The sequence below is a fragment of the Plectropomus leopardus genome, chromosome 4, assembly GCF_026936395.1.
Source record: "Plectropomus leopardus strain MGB_pleo_1.0 chromosome 4, ASM2693639v1, whole genome shotgun sequence".
NCBI lineage: Eukaryota > Metazoa > Chordata > Actinopteri > Perciformes > Serranidae > Plectropomus > Plectropomus leopardus.
The window spans coordinates 21,487,683-21,507,596 of record NC_142179.1 but is presented as its reverse complement, the minus strand read 5'-3'; the positions used below and the strand labels follow the sequence as shown (position 1 = coordinate 21,507,596).

Sequence of the window (19,914 nt, the reverse complement as noted above, 5' to 3'; positions counted from 1 at the left end):
GACCCTCACAGGAATGAAAAAAGAAGGGTTAGTTCTGGTTAAACAAATGTTTTATTACTCTAATTAAGTTGTTTAAACCATTTTAAGTGGATGTATGTGTCAAAAGCCTTTTGAAAACAACTAAAATAAAGGGACATTTTCGATTCAGTTGCATTTTTTTCAGTATATCATAGATAAGCAAATGTATGTGGTATGATGATCTTCAGCTTTCATGTCACGGTATACCCTAAAATCAGTGTGTTGATGCTACCCTAATAAATATATGAAATTGATAAAGTGAAATTATTGCAATGTTTGTCCTCATATTTAGTCACTGCAAATGTCATTGTATCAGAGCTCCATTATCCTTAAGTGTCTTGTCTCTGTGGTGGGCACGGTTTGCAGGAGGCATGTTGTGTAGACTTCAGAGTGTTGCCGAAGTTATACGTGTCTCATTTCACCCGCTACATATGTGTGGCCCCAAAAGTTCAAAGAAAACCTATGCCCTAGCATGTTTGTAATGTTTCTCCAGCTAGTATATTCTCACATAGATTGAGAACTATAGACCATCATGCAATGGTATCATTCCAGCTGATATTCAGCGATCTGGGACTTAATGCAAATACTGACCATATGCATGAAGTGGAGGGGCCAATAATCCAGGCCCTACTTCCAGCTCCCTTCCTCAGACAACACCTAACTGCAAACTTGGCCTTCGTTTTGATCTCAACTACACTGTTAAAGTTCATGACTACATGTTGTTTGATTGTGACCCTATTGCATTGACAAAATCCACCCACAGACAGACATGTGGCAAAATACTCAAAACAACTTCTGTAGGAGTTCCCACTGAAATAGGTGCCACTAGGACCACATTTTGCCATCATGACAAACACGCACACACATAGACTCACGAAGTGAAAACAATACCAGCCGTTGCGACTTTGTCACGGCTGGTAAAAAGTGATTTTCTGTAGACTTAAGCTGCTTGCAGTTGGCTCAAATAACAAGATATTGAGGAACATGAGCTTTTCTGAACACAAGATCCTCATAACATCACAACTGAAATCTGCCTACTCTGCTCTATTATCCTCATTTATAAAACATAAAGCTCGTGGAGGCCAGGGATGTGATGCATGTTATATCTGTCCTGCACGGCACCCAGCTCCCCTGAACATGTGAGATATGGCACTAGTGAGCTACAACATGCATTTTAACAGATTTGAGAAATAGATGATGCACTTTTATGGATTTCACCTTTAAAAATAAGATGTAAGGACAGACATGATTGCTGGAGCTGAGGGCCCTGGGGGTCACACAGTCCTCTGGGCGTCATTGAGCTGACGGCACACATGTTCACAGGGACGAAGAATGGCTGATACAAAGAAATTACTGTGTGCTGAACCATCTATTCCTAAACATACATCTCAAGGGAAACAGGCAGCTCTGCCTGCTCCTTTAAGGCATGCAGCGCAAACTCACTCACCCTGAGTCTGAGTAATCAATAGGTGCTGTACGTGCTCCTCAGAGCTGTCCTCTTCTCAGAGCAAACATCCCTTTAGATCAGCAGAGGCAGCCCAGTTTTTGTGTGAGTGCTGTATCATCGCAGCTCAGTGCACATCCTGATGTGCATGCGGCTGCTGTTTTTAGTTTTTATATAGGCTATCAGTGCTGCCATGTTCGGCCTGCAACCGCATGTACACATTTGTAGATTATTTACTCTTCAGCAACAAAAAGAAGCAGAAACTAAGAGATGAAAAGTAACACATGGAGATGAGAATGACAGAGGAAGGAAACCTTTTGTGTTTGTGTGTAGTAAAAGAGAGGGAGAGTCTGTCAATGGCCCAGCAGTTGAGTTGAGTCCCAGGGGGTTTGCGTGGATCTGCAAACTCACACTGCAGCATTACAGCTACAGAGAGCATCAGCAGAACACACCGCACACCCATACAATCAGTTCACTCCGACTTTAGCAACAGCAAAATATCACTATGCCTTAAAATGTGCAAAAACTTGCAAAATTAATAACATACCAGGGATGGTTATAAAAAGGCATGATAGTTGCAAATAGGCCTAAATATACAAAAATACTTGTGTCCTAATCATTTAACATGCTGATTACATTTTTTCAAAGTGTAAATGCACAGAAAGTAATGCTTGATGAACATTTTACAAGCTTCATTCTGAGATTTGTTGCTTTGATAAATTAAGTCAAGTAACATTCATATAGATTGGAGATTTAAAAACAACAAACGTTGGCCAAAGTGCTTCACATGCAGATAAAATAAAACAGACATGATCAAATTAAAACACAGGAAATGAACAAATAAAAACAGCCATAAATAGGAGAAAGTAGGTAAAGTCAATACGAGCATGCAATATGCAGGTAGTAAGGCATGTCTTCAGTATGATGAAAGGCTAAAGAAAAGAGAGGGGTCTTAAGATGGGGTTTAAGTGTCTCAGTGGACGGGAAACATCTGATTGTTGGAGGGAGACTCTTCCACCGTTTAGGGCCAACATATGAAAATGCTCGATCACCTTTAGTTTAACATGTTCACTAAAAGTACAACTCATCTACAAGGTGTTACACTGATGAGGGTGAATACTCCTGCGCAGGCAGTACTAGTCTGAGGAGCAAATATCTCTTTAAATGTGTGTGTCCTGGTGCTGACTAGTGAGTTTTCCCTCCCTCATATATAAATCCAGCTCCCCCTCCTGCTGCAGTCACTTCTCATCTGGCCAACATGAGCTTCACGGTAGATCACCACCTCTTCGGTCCGACCTCGTACCGCAAGGCTCGGCCTGCCTCCGTGTCCTCCAGCGGCTTCCACTCCCAGCGCCGCCGCCTGACCTACAGCCAGCCCTCCACCGCGGACAGCTTGGATACCTTCAACGGCGACATGACACGGAGGAACGAGAAAGAGATCCTGCAGACTCTGAACGACAGGTTCGCCGGCTACATCGACAAGGTGCGCAACTTGGAGATGCACAACCGCAACTTGGAGGCGGAAGCGGCGGCTCTGCGGCAAAGCCAGGCCGGACGCGCCACGGTCGGGGAGCACTACGAGCGAGAGCTGGTCGACCTGAGGGGTCTCCTGCAGCAGCTGACCGGGGAGAAGGCCCGTGCGGCTCTGGAGCACGAGCACCTGGAGGAGGACATCCAGCACCTGCGGGTCAGGCTGGAGGATGAGGCGCGAAACCGGGAGGAGTTGGAGGCTGCTGCGCGCACCATGAAAAAGTACGTTGAGGAGTGCCGGCTGGCGAGGATGGAGCTGGACAAGAAGCTCAGCGCGCTGGAGGAGGAGGCCGCTTTTCTGAAGAAGAACCACGAGGAAGAGGTGGCCGAGCTCCTCGAGCAGATTCAAGGCGCCCAGGTGAGCTTTGACATGCGAGACACGCTCAAGGTGGACGTCACCGGCGCCTTGCGAGAGATCCGCGCGCAGCTGGACGGTCACGCAACCAAGTCCTCAACGCACGCGGAGGAATGGTTTAAAGGTGAGTTGGGTCAAAAAGAAAAAGTTACTTTTTTAAAAAAAGAAAAAAGAAACTTCCACCTGCAGCACCGTGCTTATTCTCTGTCCGTGGTGCTGAAGTCTAAAGTCGCATCCCTGTGATTTAGCTTCACATTTGAATCCTGCAGCTTCATTGTAGCCTAATTGTGATGCATACGGTTATTTAATAAGGTTATTTAACCATTTGAAACCCGATGAACTAGGCTTAAAGCACAAAAATTACCTGAAAATTAGCTTTAAAAAAGAGACAAAGACCATTTAAAAAAGTGCATAAGAAATTCTAATAATATTTTTACAATAATTTTCTAAATCCTCTAATTTTTTGCACTTTGTGCAACATGTCATACCAAGTTTCTCATTGACTTTTTTCCCCATAATTTTGAAAGAAATCAATTAGCTCAGAGTTCAAAGATTAAAACACTTGTGAAAAGCATCTGAAATATGAAAAGTGATATTGCTCCAGGTTTCAAAGGGTTAAGGTGATTGAGCAGCAGCTTGCAGAATGGTGCTCGACTAATCACGGTTGCAAAAAAGTCGCTTTCTTTTGTTATATGAGACCTGAAACAATTAAGCACACTGATTTAGTCATCTTTGCAGATTAACAGACCCTGCATTTATATACTTTTTCTCACCAGCCTCACAGACCGCTACTTAAGCCTAACAGACGGCATTTAAAGGGCCTAAATGATTACAGGCAAATTAAGTAAATCAAGGCAGATATCATTCATATAAAATGCACAAAGATTGAAATAATACGACCTCCAGTTTAAATGTGGGTGTGTTAGGATGGGTGCTCTCTGTGGGTGCATCGCTGCCGCAGAATAATAATTTTTACTTAAGTCAGGCACTGCAGGATGGAGATGGCATACAGAGAGGAGACTATGATTCATTTGCACTCACTGTGGGTGTGTTTTTGCTTTGGCCCCATGGTGCACTGTGTGTGTCTCTTACCTTGAACCTGAACCTCTACAATAAAACAGTCAAGGTCACTGTTTGTGGAAGGCAGACAATCCAAATTATGCATCATCACTCTAACATTCATCCTTACTGAAGTCGTGATTCAACCAAGGACCTGGAAGTAAGCTATACATAAAGATAAGGCCAAGTGAGAATCCTCTATTATACTCCAAGACGCAACATCAAATCCACATGACCTTTGTAATGTCGTGCAAATACACAGTCAACACCATCAAAGGCCAAAAAGGGTTTTATCTGAGCTGCATGTTTCAGAACTTAATGATCCATAGATTGACCTGGTCTGTACATACATGCTGACTTGATATAACCAATGAAAGGTGCAAACTATATGACCTTCCCTGTGTGGTGTCCAGCTGACTGCAGCAGTGTGGCTCATTCATGCTTGGAGGAGGGAGGGAGCTGAGTCAGACTCCTGACTGACAGATGGACACTGTCAAGGTTACTCAGGCTGCCAGCAGAGTGTCTCTTAGGACAGGTCAAATGTCTCAGGGTCAAGATAAACAAAGAAAAACCAAACAATGCATCTTCTTGGATAGACTAAGAATGCTGAATTTCAAAAGGTCACGTTAAGCTGTTTTTGGATATAAGCCAGACAATATGACACAGCAAATGCGATTCCTAAATGCATTCTTTTGTGTGCAATTTCCGCAGTGCGTATGGAGCGTCTGTCCGAAGCTGCTCGGTCCAACCAGAATGCAATTCGTGGAAGCCAGGAGGAGATCGCAGAGTACCGCCGTCAGCTCCAGAGCCGCACTATTGAACTGGAGACTCTTCGGGGAACCAAGGAGTCACTGGAGAGGCAGCGTATAGAGTGTGAAGACAGACACCATGATGACCTCAACTCACTACAGGCATGAAATCCACACACACCTCTCATTTACAGGAAAAAACACAATTATTGCACATGTCCTTTAATACCATCTGCATAATATTTGACCTGTAAAGCAGCATGTTTTCATTTTGCAGGAGACCATCAATCAGCTGGACAATGAGCTGAAAACCACCAAATGGGAGATGGCCAGCCAGCTGAAGGACTATCAGGAGCTGCTGAATGTGAAAATGGCTTTAGATATTGAGATTGCTGCTTATAGGTTTGTCTGGATTTAAACCCACATTAATGAAATATATTCTTTGGTCTCTTGATGTCAAAAGTTATTGTCCTTTTCACCGACTGTGTGTCTTTAAAACAGGAAATTGCTGGAAGGAGAGGAGAATCGCTTCGTGTCAGGAGGAGGTCCATACTCTTACTTTGAAGGCAGAATCTCCTCCCACTTGAAGGTAAAAGGAGAGGAGATCTCAGATACAGTCATTGTGGAGGAACAGACAGATGAGACCCAGGTGACAGAGGTGACAGAGGAGGCAGATGAGGAGGAAGAGGAGGGAGAGAAAGAAGAAGAGGAAGGAGAGGAGGAAGAAGGAGAGGCTGAGGAAACCAAAGAAGAGGAAGAAGGCGAGGAAGGAGATGATAAGGCGGAGGAAGGAGAGGGAGATGAAGAGAAGGAGGAAGAAAAGGGAGAGGAGGAGAAGGGAGAAGAGGAGAAGGGAGAGGAGGAGAAGGGAGAGGAAGAGGAGGCAGGTGAGGAGGAAGAGAAGTCCAAATCTCCAGAAAAGGCTGTGTCCCCTCCGCCTAAATCTCCCGCTGTCAAATCCCCAGAATCAAAATCCCCACAAAAATCACCAGAATCTAAATCACCAACAGCCAAATCCCCGATGCCCAAATCACCCGCTAAGTCCCCCGCAGTCAAATCCCCCGCAGGAGACGAGTCAAAGTCACCTGCTCCGAAGTCACCTGAGTCAAAATCCCCACCCAGCAAATCCCCTGAGTCTAAATCTCCCCGTCCCAAGAGCCCTGAACCAAAGTCTCCAGAAAAAGAGAAGGCCAAGCCGGCAGCTGAAAAAGACACCCCTAAAGAGGAGAAAAAAGAGGAGAAGCCTCAGCCTGTCAAGGAGGAGAAGGAAAAAGAACCCGTGAAGGAGGAGAAGAAGGAGAAGCCCAAGGAGAAAGAGCCAGAGAAGGCAGACAAACCTGATTCAAAGAAAGACAGCAAGGCGGATGAAACGAAGACAGAAGAAGCTTCAAAACCTGCCGCTCCAAGCAAGCCTGCAGACGACAAGTCCAAGTCTGAGCCTAAAGAGAGTGCTCCCCCCGCCAAGGAGGAGAAACCCTCTGCTCCTAAACCAGAGAAGGCAGAGCCAGAGGCAAAGCCTAAAGCAGAGCCTGAGAAAACAGAGGGCAAGAAGGAGGAGAAGAAGCCAGAGGAGAAGTCCGCACCTAAAGCCGAACCCGAGAAAACAGAGAGCAAGAAAGACGAGAAGAAGCCAGAGCCAAAGAAGGAGGCCAGTAAAGAAGAGAGCAAGGAGGTGAAGGAGGCAGGGAAAGTGGAGAAATCGTCCGGCCCAGAGTCAAAGGAGAGCAAGCAGGAGGAGAAGGCCAAGAAGTAAGGCTGTGATTCAAGGCAGGAGGAGAGGGCAGAGACGCCAAAGAACTATGAGACAGGGTAAAGAGCAGCAGGAGAGGGGCTGGATGCACACAGCACACAGCTTTAATGTCCAAAAGCAAAGCAGGTGATGGTATGTAAGCAATAGTGATTTCTGTAGCAAATAACCCCCCCTGCTCCCTAAGTATGGCCATTACACCCCCCAGATGCTTCTGATGTATGACTGTAGTGAATGCAGAATGCTTTAAACTCTATCTGAATGTGACAACTGCCCTTAATAAATAACAAGTGCATTTAAACTGAATCCCGCTGACGGGGACCGCAGGGGCCTGCTGTACCTACACAAGCCTTCAAGGGTATAGATGTCAAAACAATGTCAAGCTAAAGATTGTGACAGATTCTGAATATAAAAATACGTATATTTAAGGAGATACAAATGTCTATATTATATTTACAAATAGAAAGTACTTGAATTTTTGCTTGTTGTGGACCTTAACGTAGCTTCTCCTGACAGGTGAGCTGCAGCGTCTCACTCTTCTGGTCTGCAAAGATGACTATGTGTTATGTATAAACTACTGAGAATATGCAATATGAAAAATAAAGAATGGAAAATCAAACACAAAAAGTCTTCTGAGAGATTTCTTAATGTGTTTACACTGCAACAAAAAAAAAATCATTAAGACACTGACCTCATGGAGATTTATGAAGGAGAAGTGTTAAGAGTGGTCATACACAGTGTGAGGCCTGCAAGGTAAAAGCTGCGATTAACTGCACTGCATTGCGGCTAAGGAGAGGGGGAGCTGTACCCACCCAAAGCAGCCACTGCACCCTTCCTCACGTCCCACAGAACACGCTCATGTTTTAATCAGGAGCAGCGCTGCTCACTTGCACTCAACACTGGCACGCAACACTGGCACGCAATGCTTGCACGCAACACTGGCACGCAACACTCAGTTTTTACCTTTTATTCCCCATCTCTGCCTAACTGCAGGGAGGAAAGTTCACACACTGAAGCAGTGATTTTATAATCCATTACAACTGATTAATAATTACCGTAAGCAGTAATGTTATAGGTTGAGCATGATGAGGTTAAAGGTGGACACAGCCAGGACCTTCAATTTTGAAATCTTACAAAATTAATGAGAAAATACACATCAGTGGCTAGTATTCAGAGTTTCTACAATCTTCCACAGACGAAGTGCAGCTACATATTCAATAGGTTTTACTGATGAGTGCTGCAGCTGGCTACAAAAGTCAGTCATAATGTTTCGTGGATGCACCTCTGACATCAGACACACTGTCATTGTAAGAGCTTCTCTCCTTTACATCCAATAGATGGTTTTGAATTAATGGGACCAGCGACATGTGGAAGGTACATATGTCTTTTTCTTGTCACTGTGTTTGAATATCAGTTTTTTTTAGAATACTTTACTTGTTTTCCTGAAATAATTACTACATCTGTCATCACATCAGCTCAGACAGCTCTCAGTAGGCTCTTTGGGAATTGAACAGTTGTGGAGTCCAGATAGGTTATCTGGTTTCATTTACTTTCTGCTCTTTGATTATTTTTTTATATATTGTTTTTCCTTGAGCTATTTTGCCCTTAATAAACAGATAAGATTAATCCAATTATTTCCTTTTACACAAGTTAATTTGACACCGAATTTTTTAATTTTCAAAAAGCTAGTCTTCTACTTTTCGTGTCTTGAACAGTGGTGAAGAAACTAAGTATATTTTCTCAAGTACTGTACTTAAGTACAATTTTGAGGTAGGCCCAATTGTACTTTATTATTTCCATTTTATGCAACGTCATACTTTGACTTTACATTTTGGGGGTAAATAGTACATTTTACTGCAGTGCATTTATTAAGACAGGTTTAGTTACCAGTTATTTTGCAGATTTATCTTGGTGATACCAAATATAAATCAATTAATAAATCATGATATATTATTATAGTTTAAGGTACCTAGCGTATATTAAGTAATTAAAATGAGCTCCATCTTCATCAGCTGCAACATAAAATTAATATATTACTGCATCAATAATTAAAAATCAGTAATATTATACATAATATTGTGAAATTGTCCATTCTACATAAAGTACTTTTACGTTTGTTACTTTAAATAAAGCTGATAGACTCTTTTGTAGTTTTAACAGTTAAGAATGCAAGACTTTTACTTATAACAGAGTATTTCTAAACGGTGGTATTGCTACTTTTACTTGAGTAAAACCTCTGAGTACTTCTTCCACTGCTCTTAGAAGGACTTACCCTGTTTGCAGTCCTCTTTTCGCTATAAAAAAACCCCTCACTCACATCTTAAACAATAATCACCACCAGTGTTCATATCTTCTCCTTCTGATTACACACAACCATAAATCTAAGAGGTATTAATGTCTGGATTCTGTTAAATCCTGCAGGATTTGCACTCCAATGTGCCAGAAAATAATAGTCATCTTTTTGCCAAACACTTCTGCAGACAGCTGCTGCCTAATCACAAAAATGAGAGCAAGCCTTGAAGGAGCTGGCATTATGAATAACAAACTGTTTTTCTCCCATTAAAGCATCCAGGATGCTAAATGAAAGGTCAAAGGCCAACTGTCGGCTGTAAAATACACCAAATATCATATTCAGTCATACTCTGGGGAAATGACTCAGCTCGCTGTAGCACTGAACCACAGTGGCATAGTAATCAGCTAGCGCAGACGACGCCTATAAATAGAGCAGCACAGAGAGAGGTCTGGGTGGAGAGGGAGGCGGAGGGATGAGAAAGAGAAATTCAGAGAGCTGAACAAAGCATGGATGTAACAAAGCCTTAAATAGACCAGATACATGCTCATTCAAGAAAATAACATGGTGTTTTTTATTTTCAGGTAAAAAGATTTTAAAAATTGATGCTTTGTGTGTCAAAGGGCCACAAAGGTAAGCTTAGGGGAGTTAGAGTTGTACAGCAGGAAGAATCATGGACAAATCTAGCGGTGACTGAAGAAACCCTGAGGGTGGTTGTACTTAAATGGCTTCAGACGATTTGGACCCCTGAGAAAGAGAGAGAGAAATGTCAGAGACACGGTAAATCCATTCAGATATTGAAGTGTCTTCGACCACATGTTGTTTTACTAATAACTTCTCGTGACGGTGTACCGGACAGTGCGCAGGCACATCTTTTCTCTGGGAAATTCTCGTGGTCCCTCCACGCTGTCATCTTGTCCTTCAGTCTCCAAATACACATCCAGGCAGACACACAGGCGTGAAAGCTGATTGGTGAGGAGCTGGTGTCCTGGGCGTGGCCCCTGTAGTTCATTTTTGAACACATTGACCTCGCTCTCCATGGCCTGAAACAGGAAAAGATGAGTCAATTAGGCTATATACAAAATGACATAATGCAAGTGCTCAATTCCCACATGATTTGCTGCGGAGGTGAGATTACAATTTGTTAAATACTGAAGGTGAGTCAGGAGACGGAAGAATGCAAAAGCTATAGCTCTAATAGCAGCTACGGCTGGTAGTTGTGTAGAAAGAGAGGTGTGGGTGCGGCTGTGAGAGGAGTCAGGAGCTGTGGGATCACAATATGGAGGGTTTAACAAAAAAACAGTTCTTCCAAAACTTTAGGATGTCCACGTCTACATTCCAAAATTTCTGTCGGCACCTCAAAACAAGGCTTATACGGCCCACTCATGTGGGCAATCCTCAACAGAAAGTGTCTCGCAGTCGAGCTGTATTAGCTGGTGACTGAACTGACAGCTTCTACAGCAGCAGGGTGGTTGAGGCAGCCTTCTACAGTTTCAACAGACTGCCCTGACAGTGTTTGCTAAATGATGTGCACCTGCGCAGGAGTATGTAGAAAAAAACATGGATGTAAGGGAAAAACATAAATTCCTATATGATCCGTTTTGCCTGCAGTTGCATGGCCACCGGACTACAGTGTGAAAGTGTCCCAAAACAGATGAAAAAAAAAATAAAAAATCAGATTCCTGTGTCCAAACTACTCTGAAAAAAATCAGATCTCTGATACGAGAGGGGCAAAAAAAATTGGGCTACATTTGTTTGTAATGTGAACAGAGCCTTAGGAAAAATTATCTCCACATAAAATAAGCTTATAGAACAAAAGTGATCAATATTGACAAATGCTCATACTCGTAGGTTGTCATCAGTGCGTCCACTGCGCTCTCCCTTCCAGCTGAGGGAGAGGGAGAAGAGAGGAGAGATTTCTGGGTAACGGGGACTCAGCACCACAGCGGCCTGGAGACGAGCTGAGGACAAGATCAAGGCAGGCGGGTTAGGGAAAGAAAATCTAATCATGAGTGTTGGCCAGTTTTATTATCAGTGTTAGCATTTTACCTGTGCCCCTTTCCACCACGGCCATGAAGTACAGATCCGTCTCCTTTGCCAGCCCAGCATCAGTCACATGGCGAGTGTATGGCAGTTCCTACCAAGAAAGAGTAATGTTACAGTGAGACATGCTACATCTCTTAAAACAGGTCATTTCAAACATCTTTATGTATGTGTTTGTGTGTGTATACCAGGTACTCCTGCTGAGTGATCGTGGTCCAGCGAGCTAAACGGGAGATGATCTTGGCAGGAAAGAGGTGCTGACACTCACTGGAGACGGGGATCATGCTGTGCTCTGAGGACAGGAGCACAAACAGTCTCAGTTGCAATGTCCTATTCTATCTTTGGAGTATTTAATGTGTGGTTGTTAACATAAAAAGTACCTAAAGAGGCAAACTGTTTGTGCAAAGCCAGGCGGGACTGAAGTCGTCCTCTCAGCAGCTTCATGGTGCTCTCCATGTGGCTGGCACTCAGAGAGCTGCCCACATGCACACCCTGGAAAAATGTGAGCATATACCGACATGATGAGGCTTTGGGACACAGAAACTGTCCTAAACTGGGATGATTTTTGATTTCAACACACACCCCTGAAGCATCTTTCGGAAAATGCAGTCCTCCTAGACTCTGAACCCACATGTAGGAGTGGCCCAACTCGTCAACATAATCAGCAAAGGAAACAATCCTAAAAGGGAATCGGGGGTTAATTCTGCTGGTAATTCATTAAATTCTGCTGGCGTGATTTACCACACATCTTTTCATTTCATTAAATTACTTGACATCCTCACCCGACTTTATCAAACTGGTAGCGATTAGCTGGATTGGGTGTTTCTCGTCCCTGGTCGCTGGTGTAGAGACAGCTGAGCAGAGTGTCTGACTTCAGCAGGTCCCTGCAATACATGACATCATTAGACTTTCCTTTTAGGGACACAGACAAGAAGACAGATACCTTAGGCCCCGAACAGACAGAGCGTGCTTTTGCAGCCTGGGATGGCTTTTTGTAATTGTTTTTAAAAAGAGTAAAGTGTTCTGCTCACTGCTCTTGCACTGCTGAACACCGATTTTCCGCTCTGTGCGTCTTGAATTTTTAAGGAGCGCCCTGATTTAGATGAATGGAGACACGGGCCTTCTGTGTTGGCACAACAATGCTCACTTTTATCTATGCACTACTAAACATGCTGCAAGACATATCTGAACAAACGGTAGCTGTGATGATGTGACGATTCACAGCAAATTGTCAACCTGTCCCTGCCTCATCCTACAATAAGTCTTGCACAAACAAACATCCGGGCGAAGCTCCTGGACCAGCTGGTCGGACCCCCTGTGATTTTCCTCTCTCTGAAGGTCTTGTATAACACATGGACCTCCATCTCCCTGTGACCAGTTCCCTCTGCTTATCCATTTTTTACGCAGATTTCAAAGCACAGATCTGTGAGGTCACTTCACAGCTAAATAGTGCTTATGCTAAGGACAGGTTATTCTGTGGTTGCCAAGCAACAAAGCAGGAAATACCAGATGTGCTGGAGATCAGACTGGACACGTAACCACTTAAAAGACAGGTGAGTAGCGTATTTGCTACCTTGCTACATTTGTAACATAACTTTTTAAACAGAAAACCATTTTTATATTGTAATATTTACTGGAAATGACAAACAATTTAGCCAACAACAAGAAGCCTTGGCTGTGATTTGCAATGGTCATTTACAAGAAGCTATCAGCTCCTTGATGATCTCCTTCAAGCTAGCTGCCACCTTATGTAGGCTTCTGTAGTGAAATAAGGACTTAATGCGTACATAATTCCTCTTTTCAGCTCCATAAATCAGCCATTATTTGTCCATTGCGGCACTTTCAAAGCAAGCGACAGACATAAATTAAAAAAAAAGAGCGGCCTACCAAAGTGATCGGGGCCTAAGTCCACTCACACAAACATACAAACCCTGCACTGATGGCTGTGTTGAGGTCTGTGGAGGTGGAGACCTTGGTCTTCACTGTCATGATGTTCAGATTCATCAGGTAGTAGAAGCTGAGATGGAGGATGCTGCCATCTGTGGAGACATGACAGATAACACATGGTGCTGAACTAATCCATTACCAACTCAATACTCCCTGTGCCCGTCTCTTTTCATTAATCCTCCCAGTGAACGTCCCCCAGGGTTTACTTTACACTGCAGCGCATTAGAGAGCAATAACAGGGTGTGGTCACGACGGCAGCCAGCAGCACCCAGGGGATACGTACTATGCTGATGGTCATCTTTCACAGTCCACTCTCCGCAGTCACCGTGAACTCAGTGACACTCTGTCGCTCACTGACACCTACGCTGCTCATTTGATGCTTTTGCTGCAGCACACTGACTGCTGCAGCTGGCAGCAGTGGAGATAAATGGAGAGAGAGACGGCACTCGAAAAACAAGCAGAGGTTAGAAAAAGACCGGTGATGAGAAAATATGCTTACAGCCTGTTGTAGGTACTGCAGACCCACGATGCTGCAAGCATCTCTCTCACCTCACCTCACCCCCACCCCCTTCCTGCTTTAGGTAGAGTTACGCCTGCAATGCAGATCTCCCTATAATCTGTCACTATTCCTTTTTTTGCCAGCAGAGGGAACACGAGGGTCAAGTGGTGTCATGACATCATAGCAGACTGGGTCACGACTACTACCTGGTAGGTATAGAGTTACTACAACACACAGTATAGCTATGGATACATTACAGATTACTAGTAAATGACTGGGCTAGAAAACGTGCTGCGTAAAGACGAGGAATGCACAGACCTGTTTGGTGCAGAAACTAAAATGTGAAATCATCCAGAGTCAGGGTTCCAAACTCATTTTCCAAGACTTTTCCAGTGCATTTTCTGTGATGATCCAGCTGCCATACACTCATATGATCCTCTCTGTGAAAGCCTGATTTAAGACATGCAGTCTATGGCTATAACTCATCTATGAAATCATCTCTTACGTGCTTAGATATGATGATAAATTGATCCCAGATCCCAGCTTCCCATTCATTATTATCCAACCCACTTAACACGCATTTGATACCATTTGCTGCTAGACAGAGTTTAATCACAAACCTTACACCCTTGCAGGCAAAACAATCCTGCCAGCACGCCAGCTTTAGCAACGGAACCAAACATGGTAACCAATTTAACATTTTTAACCTTTAAAACAAATTGGCGGAAAAAGAAGCTAAATTAATCTATAAAGCTCATAAAAACTACCACAGTCACCCGCCAGCAGTGACTAATGTCTACATTTAAAGGATAACGTAAATTGCATTATTAGGAGCTTGGGACACTTAGGACGCAATGTCATCCGACATGCATGTCTTACCAGGTCATATGACATAGGTATGTGCTCACAGGGTTTCTACAAAATAATTGAGAGCAGCCTATTCAAAATTCTCCAGTCCATAAATTAAAAAATAAATATTAATTTGATCCTGAACATAATGTAGTTACTTCAGATGGCAGTTTTATGCCAGGTTAATACTGGACACGGAAGCAGCGTATGAGGAATGCCAAATCTGTCTGTTTTTTCTGTTTTTTTTCAGCGCCCGTGTTAACAAATAAAAGCAGCCGTACTGCCTGAATGAGCAGCGCTGGTCAGGTGCGTCTCAGCTACCTGTCAGCTGCGGCACTTATCCAATTTGGGGAGCTCTGACAGATACTTCCCAGGACATTATACTTTTTCTCTCATTTTCTGTAAAATTAGCCAAATGTTTTCCAGGTTTTGAGGTTGTGAGGGAACCCTGAGAAAGTAGAATGAGTTACCTTTACACTTGAGGTCTAAGCAGAGGGACAGAGGGTGCCTTTTCAGCATCTCCCGTCTCTTCTCATCCAGCTGGCCGCCTGTAGTTGGCCTTCGCCTCTTCTGTCATGAAACAGCAATGGAAATGAGATGAAAAGAAAGAAAGCAAGGCTATGTGCATGTTTAAAATTGTGGCACATCAAAAAAAAAGAAAAGAAAAATAATTAGCATTTAATTCCAGCTGCTTCTGGGATAATTATGATCATGACATAGCATCTGCAGCATTTTAGCCCTACACTGTTACATAAAAGGAGGAGATGGCAGTTCACAGGAAGGTCTGGAAGTTGTAAATGATTGAAAACAATGAGTTTCAGATGAGCTGTCATGTGCAAGTATGCTACACAGATGTTGCAACAAAATACAAAACATGTATTCCCTTATCAGTGATTAGGAAAATATATATTCACTTTACGAGGGAAACATCCTGACAGGCAGCACAGGTTTGGTGCTGAGTGTGCATGCCTGAGTTGGGCTCAGGTTACAGTCACCTAGCCATTCTTGGTAAATATTTCCCAGAATCCCCTAGCTGGCACTCGTCCGGGTGCAGGAAGCGATCGATAGCTGCCGCTCCCAAATCTGCCAGACCACAATGTGTCACAGCTAGAGCGTCAGGGATCGTTTGTGTGTCCATTGCAAAGACAGGTATATTAAGAAGTCATTGAACTCCATGACCTGAGGTTGTTTTTGTGTGTGTGTGTGTGTGTGTGTGTGTGTGTGTGTGTGTGTCCCCGTTGGCAGTAAAGCCAGGCTTGAGACTCACCGTTTTCTCTTGCTCCTCCTCTGCATCTGAGTCACTCTCATCATCTGAATGAAATCAGAACACATTATTCTATGTTTGTTTTTTTGGGAGGGGGGGGCAACTCTCAAAAATGTAACATCTTTAAATATCAAGCAACATTATGGAGTATAAGACAAAGTGTTTGAGTGATATGTGCACATGCTGTGTGTGTGATAGCAGGTATTTTAAGTAGTGTGTGTACCCTGGGAGTCTTCTGGAGGTTTGGAAAGGGCCTTGGCTTCATCCACATCACCACTGATTGAGACATTCAGGTTCTTGTCTGACATGGAAACAAAAATAAATCAGGGCTTGCATCCTATACAGAAAAAAACTTAACATAAACAAGATGTTCTCCGATGAATACTCACCACAGGCCTGGCCATAGGCATTGGCTTGAACAAACAGGACATAGAGAGGTGGCGGCAGATGGCGGGCAATCTCTGTCTGTATCTGAGTTTGTTCAAAAGGCATGGACAGATACTCCTGCACTGGGAGAGAGGCCTGGGGGAGAGGATAAAGCATAAATCATATTGTGATTCCAAGGATGCATACATGGTTTTAAGACCTTTACCACCCCCCCTCAAAAAAAAATTAAGAAAATAAATAAAACACACATTATTATTAATATTATATGAACATTAGATTTTCAAAAAAACTTGTAAAATCAATGCTACAAGAGTGTTGGTGAGGTCCAAAGCTCCAAACCTTTACAATATAACACTCAAACAGTTGTTATACCTGCATGATTGCATTGAGTCCCGGCTGCAAGCTTGTCAAATGTTCCTTCTTCACCTCAATGCTCTTCTGGATCTTCTCCTTTGTGGCCTGTGACTCCTTGTATTTCTCTGCCAACCTGGATCCAAACACAAGCCTTTAACAGCTGCTATGCGCTAACCAGCATGCTACTGATGCACTTTGCTGTGTGCAAGTCTGCATACCTCTTCCTCTGCTCGAGCTCCCAGTCTAATCGTGCCAGCGTGAGTTGGTGGGGATCATTTTTTGTGAGGCGAGGCCTGGAAATTTCCTGCGGTGCCTCCTGGTAAAACTCCTCCTCAGACACCAAGTCTATCTCCTCATGCTTAGACCTGGATCACAGAGAGGTATGTTATCTCAGCATTTTGAGTTGAAAGAAAGGGCGTGTCCTTATTTCTAGAGTTTGATTTCATGCGTCTATTTTTAAAAAGCATTTTGTATTGTTTTTTAAAAGCTGCATAAATAAGGCTCTCTTTTTGTTCTTCTTGTAAATAATGATTGAGTATATCAGTATCAGTATATTTTCCTGCACTTGGTAAAAGCTCTTCTAGTTGAATATGGTACTAACTTGAACTCCAAACACTTGCTGATCTCCTTCTGAAGATGCATAACTTCATACAGCAGGTTCTGTAACTGAAGGTGCAGCACATCCACTCTCTGCTTTGCCTGATGGGGAAAAAAACAGTATTTAAGCCTAGTTTGCAAACACAACCCAGGTGACATAAGAAAATCATACACGTCAGACAAAATGCCAAGAGCCAGGATTCACTAAAAACAAGGATCAATAAGCAGCATCTGAAACTGGATCAATAAATACTACGCAAAAACAAACTTGAGGGTGTATATGCTTTCTCTGCTGACAGTGGCAGCTGCTGCAGTAAGGTGTTAAAAGTAGAAACAAAGTGCTTGGTGTCCGATTTGCCTCTCCTGATCAGCACAAAAGGGAGCTGAGGCAGCACTTTTTCAGCAAATGAATGGAATCAAGTAAAGTTAACCCAAGCTGATATTTCTTGTAATATCTCATGAACGCTGCATCTCACGAACGACAGCATGTGAGATTTATCTGCGAGTTACCTCGTGCGTCTGGTCTCTGCCTTTCTTGAGCCGCATATGAGCCAGACGATTGAGCTTTTTCAGATTCATGAAGTGGATGCAGCTCTGCATACGTCTCTGCTCGATCTCTGCACACTGAGAACAGACACAACTACTTAGACTTCATAACCGTGGTGAGGAAATAGAGTCAGCTTTGTCTGGAAAGATATAATGTGATGCGTTTGATTTACCAATATTACAAAATGTAAATCGCCTTGATAAGTTAAATAAGGCTGGATTGACAAAAACTGATTAGTCTATAATGACAGAATAGTCTGGATGTGGATCTTAAAAGTCTGATTCTTACTCCCTCCTTGGCTCCACTGGCTTTCAGCTCCTGGATCTCACTCATGAGTGTGGCCAAACTCTCACATGACTCTTTGTACTGCAGGAAGTCCTGCTCAGGGTCCCTGCCGTCCAGCTCCACCTCCTCACTATATACACGCACATCCTGGAAAATTTAAAAAAACATTCCTACATCAAAATATAGAGAGGCAAGGCAAAGCAGGGTGAGCTCATTTATATAGCACATTTCGGCAATGAGGCAATTCAAAGTGCTTTACATAAAACATCAAAAGCATAGAGACAAAGTCAAATAAAAGACACCATAAAAGGGACATTTCAGTACAATTTAAACGCCATTGAAGAGCTAGAGAATAGAAAATAAAAATGAGCTCACATATACTAAGACAGGTATAAAATTTAAAGATAAAAGTGCAGCGTAAGAAATGAATATTTGCTAAGATAAAAGCCTGTTTATTTTAGTAATACATTTATCATGCTTTCTCTTGAGCCCATTCTTTTTGGTGCTGCAAGAGGCCAGATTGCTGAATACTTTTTATATTACTCAAACATCCACTCCACAGCTTTATTTAACTACATATCACATCTGAACTACTTATTTTACTTGCACAATTCATCCCATCTGCTCAAAAATCATTCACTGCATAATAGAATTAATCACTCACTGCGTATTTTCATACGTGCCTTTCTTTACTGTTATTTTACTTCTTTTATTTAGTTCTTACCAAATTTTATTACTTTTTTGTATTATTTTGTTTGTGTACTTGCATGTTTACAGCAGGGCTCTGAGAGAAATGATATTTCAATCCAGTCTATGTCCTCTGCATACCGCAGAAATTATGATAAATTTAACTTTGACTTAAATCCATCACAACTAGCATTGATTCACACTTGTGGTCAAAGAAGTGGCGAGTGACTGAGTTAGGTATAGTCACAAGTTTCAACATTGATAACTCATATTTGTACTATGCTAAATTAGCACCTGCTGACCTGATTGGTAACAATCAGAGCCCTTTGTTTATTCTAGTGCACTAGTATCAATGAACTAGGGGTCAACAGGTTATCGGCCTGGCTGATTTTTGGGTCCCATATTTGACATTTTGCCAATTATCTGTATCGGCGTTTGATTTTAATGATCGGCAATTAAATTAAATAATTAAAAGGTGCAAAGAAAGTGTCCGCGTGGGAGGAACTTTTACTTTGTAAAATCTCAGGGAGCTATTTTACTTATTTGTTGTTTTTTTTTTTTGTTTTTTTTAAATTGTCCTTAAAGGCATATTGCTGCTGCTGACTGGCCCTCTGCCCCCTCACCCTGGCCTTATCGTCGGTGTCCTTACCTGCGGCTCCCCCTCTCCGCGACCTCGCTTCGTCTCGGGGGTTCCTCCTTCACTGCGGAGTACCTTCGACTTTCGCTTCTTTAGGGCGTCCGAGGACATTGGTGGCTGAATATGTAGATCGGAAATACATAAAATAAATACAAAAAACTGGGAAAAGCAGTGAAAACCTGTAGCTTGTTACTGTAACGTACTCATATTCCTCTATTAGCAAACTAGCTACTGTTAGAACTGTAGCTCTGATGGCTAACTAGCTTATTGGCTAACAGCCGTTAGCTTGACGGCTCATAAAAGCAGATTTTCAACCACAGATATCAAATCGCCCATATATTATGTATTTGTGTGAAATCTGTAAATAATCACATACCTCTGTGATGCAAAATTACGTATGAAATTATAAAATCGAGGGTAGATGCACATGTACAATGTACTTTGTTTAACCGTAAAGCACCGAAGACGGACGGAAGCCCTGTCGTGCCAAAACACTCAAACACCGGATAGCCCAGAGGAGGAAACAGCAGCCACACTGCCACCTACAGACACTAATAGACTTTCATGATAAGGAAAAATCAGAAACCCGTATTAACATGGTTTAGAAAAGAATTAAAGAAGTACGT

The 19,914-nt window shown here is 42.8% G+C and overlaps 2 protein-coding genes across 2 annotated transcripts; one reads left to right on the top strand and one right to left on the bottom strand.

Moving 5' to 3' along the window:
- Nucleotides 1-2,694: 2,694 nt before the first annotated feature.
- Nucleotides 2,695-7,529, top strand: LOC121944285 (neurofilament medium polypeptide-like). Its single transcript, XM_042488022.2, has 4 exons — nt 2,695-3,471; nt 5,118-5,317; nt 5,433-5,557; nt 5,657-7,529. The coding sequence occupies exons 1-4, from the start codon at nt 2,721-2,723 to the stop codon at nt 6,906-6,908; spliced, it is 2,328 nt and encodes a 775-aa protein (XP_042343956.1). The 5' UTR covers nt 2,695-2,720; the 3' UTR covers nt 6,909-7,529.
- Nucleotides 7,530-9,742: 2,213 nt separating this feature from the next.
- thoc5 (THO complex 5) lies at nt 9,743-19,824 on the bottom strand. Its single transcript, XM_042489031.2, has 20 exons — nt 19,665-19,824; nt 19,301-19,405; nt 17,968-18,111; nt 17,643-17,756; nt 17,137-17,234; nt 16,754-16,900; nt 16,554-16,668; nt 16,184-16,316; nt 16,018-16,095; nt 15,798-15,841; nt 15,001-15,100; nt 13,166-13,274; nt 12,018-12,119; nt 11,818-11,914; nt 11,616-11,727; nt 11,424-11,527; nt 11,242-11,329; nt 11,038-11,153; nt 10,045-10,235; nt 9,743-9,939 (listed from the first exon to the last, which is right to left on the bottom strand). Exons 2-20 carry the CDS (start codon nt 19,397-19,399, stop codon nt 9,876-9,878), a joined length of 2,055 nt encoding a protein of 684 aa, XP_042344965.1. The 5' UTR covers nt 19,400-19,405; nt 19,665-19,824; the 3' UTR covers nt 9,743-9,875.
- Between the last annotated feature and the right edge of the window lie 90 nt (nt 19,825-19,914).